The sequence below is a fragment of the Budorcas taxicolor genome, chromosome 2 (assembly GCF_023091745.1).
Source record: "Budorcas taxicolor isolate Tak-1 chromosome 2, Takin1.1, whole genome shotgun sequence".
Classification (NCBI taxonomy): Eukaryota; Metazoa; Chordata; class Mammalia; order Artiodactyla; family Bovidae; genus Budorcas; species Budorcas taxicolor.
This window is the reverse complement of record NC_068911.1, coordinates 133962349-133973018: the sequence shown is the minus strand read 5'-3', so window position 1 is coordinate 133973018 and position 10670 is coordinate 133962349. Positions and strand designations below refer to the sequence as shown.

Below are 10670 nucleotides of genomic sequence, written 5' to 3'. Positions count from 1 at the left end.
AGAAGTGTTCCTGGTGGGGAATAAATCCTATATTCTCTCCCTAGTTCTTCTCGTTTGGGTTACAGATAGAGAGGGGGGAAGGGAGGACGCGAACAGGCGAGGGGCGTTCTCTCTAATGGGTCTCTTGCTCGACTTCCGGTGGCATTTAGAATCTACAGACCCGTGGGGGCACCTACGATTGCATCTTTGCTGTTTTAACAATTGTGCTAATCGAAGCGGTTAAGTAAGTATGGGGTAACGTCACTTATTGTTTCATTAGCTTAACTCAAGTGCTTGCAGCGCGCTGTGTGTTTTGTTTCTTGGACTGCTTACAGTGAGTATTTATTCTGTGTGGGGAGGGTGACGACTAGTAAAGGATGAGGTATACTAGTGGTAAGTGCTGTGAGAAAAGGAAATCGTTAAGGCAGGTTTAACCAGACTTTTGAGCAGAGATTTGGAGGTGAGGAAACTAGCCGTACAGATGTCTGAGTGTACATGTTCCACGTGAGGGGAACACCCAGTGCCTGGACCCCAAGGCAGGAGTGTACTCGGCCCTTGAGAAGTGAGCAGGGAAAGAGGAGTTTGAGGGTCTGGAGTCGATTAGTTTCGCCTGATCGCTTCCATAACCGAATTTTTATTACTTGGGTAGAATGGGTACTCGCTGACACCTTTTCTTTTAAATATGTCATAAAACAGTTTGTGTGAGTTAAGAGAGGGAAATGAAATTAATTCTCTTTTCTTTTGTAAATAGAGGCTTGTTTTTGAACTTCTCTCAATAAACCCTGAGAAAGTAACAGTGCTTCCTGAAACCATCAAGAAAGAAAATGGTAAAATTTATGGAATTCTTATGAATGTCTTTCATAATAAGTAACTTTTTTTTTAGAAAATCAAGGGAATTAAAACTGCATGGAAATTTCAATGACAAAACAGACATAATAAGATGAAGAACTATACAGTGTAAAATGATTCTAAACAAAACCAGCAAAGGCAAAATTAAATTATGCTTTTCACTTAAACAATACAGAATTTACGTTTATATGGAAAAAGATTGATACGAGAGAGAGATGGAAAGGGGTTGTTGCAGAAGAGCATAGTCAGGTGTGATCATTTTCATTGGATCCTTTCGCTCTTGATCTAAGGTGGACAACTGGAGTTGGAGATAGAAAGAAAGCAGTGTGCCCCACCAACACACACACACCCCACCAACACACACATTTCTGCCCCACCAACACACACACACACACATTCCTGCCCTCTTTCTTCAACTTAGTCATACTCTGACTGGTAGATACTATTGTAAAAAGAAGAGAAATTAAAAAAGAAGTCTCAGAATCTTTCTAGCCTCTCTGGAATGGAGTAACAAAATGAATATTTTGACTACCACTGAATAGATTAAGCAAAAAGGCAAGAAAGAAGGAGTACTCTGATTACCTCTGCACATTTAGGATCTGAAAACACAGATGCTTTTTATGTCTGTTGTCTTTAGTGGAGAAAGAAATTGTTTTTCAGCTCTCACAATTAAATTATATAAGGGAAATGGTTAAAAAAAACTATGTAAAAGTCTTTTTCTTACTATTTTTCAATAAATATTAATGACTTAGTGAATTGCTTATTTAAGTCAGTCATACTAACATAAAAATCATTTTTATTGATGAAAAATTCAAATAAGATAATTATTTCCATCATAGTATTTGCTCCCAGATTTTTAGCATAGATACCATTTTACCTAAACATTTACCTTTCTCCTCTGGAATTTTTTTTTCTACTGTTGAAATAATTTTGAAGAAATGCAACTTATCTCTCAAGAGCTACTGTATGGATAGATCATCTCTGTAATGGTGTTTCTTTCTGTTTTTATTCAAATATATCTAGTTAGGGAAATGAAATAGTGCACAAAATCACCTGAAGAAATCTCATTTTTCTCACATTCTCTCTCCTTTTTAGTCGGTGACATTGCATACAGATGTAGGTGATATTAAAATAGAAGTCTTCTGTGAAAGGACACCCAAAACATGTGAAGTGAGTACCATAATGTATGCATAAAAGATGAGTTAACTCAGTAGGAACTATTTTGAAATTGAGTCACCTAACTTAAATGGCTTTCCCCCCCCAAAATAGAAAACTTTTCTAAACCATCAGTCATAATTTCTGATCTAATTTATACTTCGTTTTCTTTTAAATAAATTACTTAATTTTTAGCTGTGCTGGGTGTTCGATGCTGCATGCAGGGCTGCTCTGGTTGCAGGGAGCAGGGGCTACTCTGTATTTGCAGTGCACCAGCTTCTCTTTGTGGTGGTTCCCCTTGTTGTAGAGCATGGGCCCTTGGCAGACAGGCTCAGTAGTTGTGGCACACAGGCTTAGTTGCCCCTTGGCATGTAGAATCTTTCCAGACCAAGGAATGAACCTGTGTCCCCAACATTGACAGGCAGATTCTTAACCACTGGACCACCAGGGAAGTCCTACACTTCTTTTTCTGATGTTAAAGTGAATTAAAGAAAGGGTAGATGATTTTTCTCTTACCATAGTGTGGCTGGTATCTTTTTCTTTTGGCTCATTTTTCTCAAGAAATACAAGGGAACTGTTCCATATATTATTTCACTTGTTTAAATAACAAGGATAGAAGGAAAAAGGGAGTTCCTTGGCGGTCCAGTGGTTAGGACTTGGTGCTTTCACTCCTGTGGCATAGGTTCAGTCTCTGGTTGGGGAAACTAATATCCCATAAGCAGCGTGGCATGGCCAAAAAAATACAAGAAGGGAAAAAAAAGGAGTCAGCTATATATATTCATTCATTCAGCAATTTTGCTTACGAGAAGCTATCTTGCCAGCATCTGGAACTTTAGTGATGAACAAGAGACATTCCTTGCTCATGTGGAGCTAATAGTTACCTGATAGGCAGGGGGAAAATTCATTAGAAAAAACAGTAATTCTAGAGGGAAATAATGCCTTGAGGGAAATAAAGTGTTGAGATGGAGAGTAATGTGAAAGGATTTATTTAAAAGAAGGTGAGGGCAAGGCTAGCCAAGAAAGTGGTATTGCACTTTAAGAACGGAGTGTGAAAGCTAATGAAGGCATCTCCATGGAAGGACTTATAAAAAAGAACGTTCCAGGTATAGAAATAGGTACAGGGCCTCAAGGTGTGAAAGCCTGTGTTTTTTGAATAAACTTTCAGAAGGCTGATGGGGTTAACACAGTAAGTAGCAGGGAAGGAGTGATTATCATGAGATGCAGAAGTAGGCTAGGTCAGGCAGGGCTTGCTAGGCTCTGCTGAGGATTTTGTATTTTCTTTCAGGAATAGAAGGAAGCTATCAGAGAGTTTTAGTCAGTGACTTTACCTAAAGTAATGCTTGAAAGACATTGTTTAAAAGGTTGTTGCAGTATTTTCAGTAAATACAATTCATGTGTTATCTAAAATATGTTTCTGCTACCTTTCTCAATCACTATTTTTACTCTCCAGAATTTCTTGGCTCTTTGTGCCAGTAATTACTACAATGGCTGTATATTTCATAGAAATATCAAGGGTTTCATGGTTCAAACGGGAGATCCGACAGGTAAGTGATTCCAGTAATATGTAGGGAATTGAACATATTGTGTAAAGAAGAGACTAGATAAAGAATAGAAAAATAAAAGCATGTGGGGTTTTTATAACTTACCTTAGCAAGAAATTTTTACACAGAAGCTACTAGCACCAAGCCCTAAAATATGAACAACAATATTTATAAGGAGGGTTTGGGGGTTTTGTAGAGATACTTTATTTTTATGTTCTTTAAAGTTCATTTTGGGGAAGAAAGAAAGGATATATCAGATTTTATTTGTATTTAAAGGGTTACGCTATATAAACTAGCCCTTACATTTAGAACATGAACCCTTTCACCTTTAATTAGATACTTCATTTGTTTGTCTTGTAATATAGGTACTGGAAGGGGAGGTAACAGTATCTGGGGCAAGAAGTTTGAAGATGAATATAGTGAATATCTTAAGGTATATCCAAAATACTTCAGAATCTATTTTTTCATGCTGTGTTTACATTTGGAAACCGATGCATATGTTGTAATAATACAGGTTAAAATAATTAGTAAATATACTTTTTTTTTTGTAGTTTTTCACGCTTGATAAGTGATGTCAGAGAGGAAATATAAATGTCAGTTCTAGCCTTATAGTGGATCTCAACCATCACATGAATCTTGACATTATGTGAGCTCAGCTTTTGGTCCAATCTGAAATGTTTAATCAGTAATATACCTGTGGGGCTTCATGTCTCACTACACAATTCATGTTGAATGATATGAATCACTGATCTTTTCTGAGAGTGGGGAGTAGAGACTGTCAGACCTTCTGGTTGCAATATTGCCTATTATCAATCGCCAGCTTTTTATCATCTTCTCTTAGATATTTGAATATTTCTGTTTTAACTTCACTTAATGTGTATGGTAGTTCTCAGCTAGGTCTCAGAGAAGTGCACATAAATAAATCTTCAGCATAGAAAAATTAGATACTTATATTTCCTTTGTATTTTTTTAAACTTTCTAAAGAATTTTCTTTTTTCTAAAAGTTAAAAAACTAGTACATATTAATTTTTAAAAAAGTTCCATTCCCCAGAGATGACATCAGTTAACAATTTACTGTGTGGTCTTTCAATCAGAATATGTAATTTAGTATATTGTTTTGAAGTTACAGTAAAATGTACTCAGCAAAACTTCTAAAAATATTCACTTCAGTGTTATCTCTGGACGGTCATTAGGAATAATTTATCTTTTTGCTTTTCTGTCATAAATAAATATTGTTACAAAGTTGGAGTTCAGTTCAGTTGCTCAATCGTGTCCGACTCTTTGCGACCCCATGAATTGCAGCACACCAGGCCTCCCTGTCCATCACCAACTCCCGGAGTTCACTCAAACTCACATCCATCGAGTCGGTGATGCCATCCACCCATCTCATCCTCTGTCGTCCCGTTCTCCTCCTGCCTCCAATTCCTCCCAGCATTAGAGTCTTTTCCAGTGAGTCAACTCTTCACATGAGGTGGCCAAAGTATTGGAGTTTCAGCTTTAGCATCATTCCTTCCAAAGAACACCCAGGGCTGATCTCCTTTATAATGGACTGGTTGGATCTCCTTGCAGTCCAAGGGACTCTCAAGAGTCTTCTCCAACAGCACAGTTCAAAAGCATCAAGTCTTCGGCACTCAGCCTTCTTCACAGTCCAACTCTCACATCCATACATGAACGGTTTTTTAGGCATTAATTAATAACTGTTTCCATAGTACTGATCTGTCATCCTATACCAGTGATTTTCAAACTTTGCTGGTGACAGATTGACCTGTAGAAGTTTTAAATTAAAAAAAAAAAGAGTAGGGCCTTACCTCCCAAAATCTAGAGAAAAACAGTAGAACTGATTAGGACCGTGACTATATTTTAAGGTTCCCTGGTATTTCCTACACAAACAAGGTTAAGAATTATTTTCTAACATACCAGAATTGAGGATGCGTGAATAGTCACATACTCTAACCCAGAAATTCCATTCCCACACGTTTACCCTAGAGAAATTCATGTACATGTGCACTAGGAAACATGTTCAGGTGTGTTCCTAGAGTACTACTTGTAATAACAAAAATCGAAAAACAATGTCCATCAATCTTTGAGTGGACAAATTGCAGTATATTCAGTAGTAAAATATACAGTGAAAGAAATATGTATAATACATGTATGAATCTTAGAAACATTATGTTAACTGCAGAAATCATTTTCTAGAAGACTAAAAAATAGTATGAACTATTTTATAGAACTCAGAAACCAGCAAAAGGAAACAATATATTGTTCAGGCATTTATAAAGATAGTAGAATACTAGTTACCACTTCGAGAGGCTGAAGTAATAGCTGAGAGGAGCATATAGGCATATGCAACAGTTTGGTAAATTTTAATTCTTAAAGCTTGGAAACAGGTTAATGGTTGCTTATTTTATTATACTGTAAGTGGTACATATATTCTTATGATGCATCAAATACATTTGATTGGTAGTCACCTTTTAGGGAGACAGTAAAGCATTGATATCTATGTAGTTGCATTTTTGTGGTTTGTCTCATTAGTGTCTGCTATGAATAGCATTGGACAGAGCAATCATTGGAGTTACTTTTAGTGTATTTGATATTTGGGCATCTCCCTGTAAGACAGTTCTGTCTTCAGTCTTATTGGTAAAGTCCTTTTAACTCCTATACACATTCCGTTGTATAACATAGACAAGGCCTTCCTTAGATCATCCAGTCCTGGGTTTATGAACTGACTGCCCATGGGTGGAAGACCCACAGATTCATTCTTTATGGCCATTGGTTTAAACAAAATTGTATATGTCATGAGGCAAGAGATACACTATTCCTTTTGCCAGATTCCACCATTCCCTAATGTTTACATTCTGCCCAATTATCAATTTATTATCTGCTAACCCTTGCAGTGGCACCCCACTCCAGTATTCTTGCCTGGAGTATCCCAGGGACCGAGGAGCCTAGTGGGCTGCCGTCTATGGGGTCGCACAGAGTCAGACACGACTGAAGCGACTTAGCAGCAGCAGCAGCAGCAACCCTTGTGAGAATTTGAATTATGAAAAAACCCCTGAACTAGTCCAACCTCCCTTGTTTTACAGATAAAGAAACTAGCCAGAGTCCAGTGTATATATGAAGAGATTATGGGGATTTTGGTTTTGTTGTCTGCCTGATGGTTTCATGCCAGCACACTGTTCCTTAATGTAAATGTAAGGATTATTTCTGTTATACATTGGTGTTGCCAAAGGTGTTTGTGGCTCTACTTCTCCAAAGATGAAATTGAGGAATATGATTTGGTATATAAACAATTTACATACAAGTTTCCAGAGATACAGATAATACAGAAACTGAACATTTGAACTAGCCCTGATGGAAACTGATTACATGTTTTCTTGACCTCTTAAATATTGGGAAGGTGAAGAATGCATGTCTTACTTATTTCAGTTCTATATTTGGAATGCTTATGTAAATGCAATTAATACTTTGGTCTGTCCTTTTCAGCACAGCGTTAGAGGTGTTGTATCTATGGCTAATAATGGCCCAAATACTAATGGATCTCAGTTTTTCATCACCTATGGGAAGCAGCCACATCTGGACATGAAATACACAGTATTTGGCAAGTGAGTATTCTGGTTTGGAATTTCACTGCAAAGGATGCATGAGTGACTGTGATCATGGCGTGACTAGTATTCAAAGAGCAGTATGAGAGCTAAATGTACCTGAAATTTACACCCACCACTTAAATAGCCATGTGACCTTGGGTAATTTACAGCCTCTCTCACCCTCAGTTATTTTGTAAAGAAGCGCCAGCACTTTTTTTTCAGGATCTTATGCAAGTTAACAGTATGTATTGTTTTCATTCAGAATAGCATTTTGTATCAACACATCTGAAAAACAGTTGCTTAAACAAGATGAACTGGGATGATGGTTCTAGTATGTCATTGATGTCCCAGGTGTCTTTCTTTTTTCTCAGCTGTCATTAGCTTTCATTCTGAAATTCACTTCATAGTTATAATTTGGGCAGCAAAGCGCCAGTCAGAACTTTTGTGTTCCAAGCAGAAAGGAGGAGGAAAGGCAAAAGGTGCTTGCCAGCTGAATCAGTTCAGTTCAGTTCAGTCGCTCAGTCATGTCCGACTCTGTGACATCATGAATTGCAGCACGCCAGACCTCCCTGTCTATCACCAACTCCCGGAATTCACCCAAACTCATGTCCATCGAGTTGGTGATGCCATCCCGCCATCTCATCCTCTGTCGTCCCCTTCTCCTCCCGCCCCCAATCCCTCCCAGCATCAGAGTCTTTTCCAATGAGTCAACTCTTCACATGAGGTGGCCAAAGTATTGGCGTTTCAGCTTTAGCATCAGTCCTTCCAAGGAACACCCAGGACTGGTTGGATCTCTTTGCAGTCCAAGGGACTCTCAAGAGTTTTATGCCAGCTGAATCAGTCCCCTTTTAAAGAACTTCCCTGAAAGACTCAGACCTTACTTACAAGAGAGGGTAGGAAATGTTTTTCAGCTAGATATATTGCCATCTCAATAAAATCAGGCCTCTATAAATAAGAAGAAAGGGGAATGGAATCTTGAGGAGACTTTTAGCAGTCTCTGCAAGAAAATCCATTAGATGCACTATCCCTGGTAATTGCTTTTATAAATCAACAGGAAGTCAGTTTATCAACAAATTATTTACTGTGTTCAGTAAACCAAGGCACAGTTCTATAGTTTGTTTTATTTAACAGTTTGGATGCCAAGCTAGTTTAATTAAAAATACAAGAATCTACAACTTTTCTTTTTCATTCCGTATGCATGTCTAATTTATATATTAATATTTGATGAAAAGGAATATTATAGCCTTTAGTAGTTTTTGTGTGTATATGAATAATCTTTACACTCCCTTTGTTTTATATTCTCCCTAACACACCATTCAGAATTATTGATTAGTAGGACTTATCTTACTGAATTGGTTAAAAAACACTGTAGCATTTAGAACAAGTATTCTTAACCTTCGGTCTAGTAACTCCTTGAAACTCTTTTCTGTATATGCACACACATTTTTCTGAGAAAATGGTTCATAGCTTTTGCCGGTTCTCAAAGGTACCCATTCCCAAATACTTAACTTACCTCAACTCTATATGCCTTTTTTTGCCTGGGATCTTTTTCCTGCACCCTCTTTTTTCTCTTACTGACCCAGAACGTGGGAAAGCCTTTAAAACTTACAATTTAAAGACCTTAACTGCCTACTTTTGGGTGTAAAATCAAAAGGCTTTGGCTATAATAACATTTTAGTGGAAATGTAAAATAAAATGGGAATCTGTTATTTTTAAAGTACCTAATCTAAGTCTTAGGAATTGATTCAAAGTGCACTAGGAAATATAATCTAAAAAGCCAGTTTGTCTTAGTAGACTAAGTTTCTAGAACATATTAGAAACACAGCTGTATTTTTTTTTTTTTCTGATAGAAACATGAATTGGGCTTGCTGGAAGTGGGCTTAGCTGTCAATCTTCTCGTCAATATTTCTTTTTGTTGTTTAGAAGCAAAAAATAAAAACACACGTTTAAACACTAAAGTACAAAGAAGCTACCCACTTCAGAACATTCAGTGCAGGGCAGTACTCAAAATAACTGTCATCCTTACATACTTTCTCCAGGCTTTTCTTATAGCAAAGAAAACCTTCTGACTGGTTGTATTGGCCCCATTTGTAGCTAATCCATGTGAATGAGGCAGAATACATCATTTAGATACTTTGATGGGAATATTCCTGCCCATTGCTACTTTTGTCTAAAGGCATAAACATGAATTTTTGTTTGTGAATTTTGGGCCCTACTTATGGCAGAAAATCAAAGCAATATCTTACTGTATACTCAACAGGAGAACTCAAAAAACTGTACGACTTGGTCGTTTTCTCTTAGACTGTAATTGTTGTCGGTATTTGGATATTATGTTTCAATCGTAGGAAATTTTCAAACATTATATTGTTTCTCTTTCAGGGTGATAGATGGTCTGGAGACTCTAGATGAACTGGAGAAGTTACCCGTAAATGAGAAGACATATCGACCTCTTAATGATGTACACATTAAGGACATAACTATTCATGCCAACCCATTTGCCCAGTAGCTATAATAGACCTGGACAAATATTTGGCAAACTATTCAAGGAACACACCTATTATGGTTTACTCAGTTTTAATTATGTCAAAAATTGCAGCTTGTTTATAACTAAGATCTTCTGTGAGTTGCTCGTAGCAAGAGGGGCCAAACAGTGTTTAGTCCTATTTTTAGAGCATATTCTATGACTATTATCTAATGCATTTCTTTAATTTAAAAAAACAACCCTGTGTTTAACTTTGTATTTTCATATAAACATTCATTTTTAAATGCTGAGTGTCAAATCCAGGCATTTTTGAGCACCCTAATTACATATTCCTACCATATCTAGTCCACATCCTGTTCAGTTCAATTCAGTTGCTCAGTCATGTCTGACTCTTTGGGACCCCATGGACTACAGCACACCAGGCCTCCCTGTCCATCACCAACTCCCGGAGTTTACTCAAACACATGTCCATTGAGTCCGTGATGTCATCCAACCATCTCATCCTCTGTTGTCCCCTTCTCCTGCCTTCAATCTTTCCCAGCATCAGGGTCTTTTCCAATGAGTCAGGTCTTCGAATCAGATGGCCAAAGTATTGGAGTTTCAACTTCAGCATCAGTCCTCTCAAAGAATATTCAGGACTGATTTCTTTTAGGGTAGACTGGTTGTATCTCTTTGCTGTCCAAGGGACTCTTAAGCATCTTCTCCAACACCACAGTTCAAAAGCATCAATTCTTTGGCACTCAGCTTTCTGTATAGTCCAACTCACATCCATACATGACTACTGGAAAAACCATAACTTTGACTAGATGGACCTTTTTTGGCCAAGTAATGTCTCTGCTTTTTAATAAGCTGTCTAGATTGGTCATAACTTTTCTTCCAAGAAGCAAGTGTCTTAAAATTTCATGGCTGCAGTCACCATCTGCAGTGATTTTGGAGCCCAAAAAAAATAGTCTGTCACTGTTTCCACTGTTTCCCCATCTATTTGTCATGAAGTGATGGAACCAGATGCCATGATCTTAGCTTTCTGAATGTTGAGTTTTAAATCAACTTTTTCACTCCTCTTTCACTTTCATTAAGAGG

General features: G+C 37.5%; 1 protein-coding gene across 1 annotated transcript; it reads left to right on the top strand.

Annotated features, from left to right (window-relative positions):
• Positions 1-188: 188 nt before the first annotated feature.
• On the top strand, positions 189-10396 carry PPIL3 (peptidylprolyl isomerase like 3). The gene is made up of 7 exons (XM_052635475.1): positions 189-223; positions 731-806; positions 1924-1998; positions 3434-3527; positions 3890-3957; positions 7008-7126; positions 9488-10396. Exons 2-7 carry the CDS (start codon positions 804-806, stop codon positions 9612-9614), a joined length of 486 nt encoding a protein of 161 aa, XP_052491435.1. The 5' UTR covers positions 189-223; positions 731-803; the 3' UTR covers positions 9615-10396.
• Positions 10397-10670: the final 274 nt, after the last annotated feature.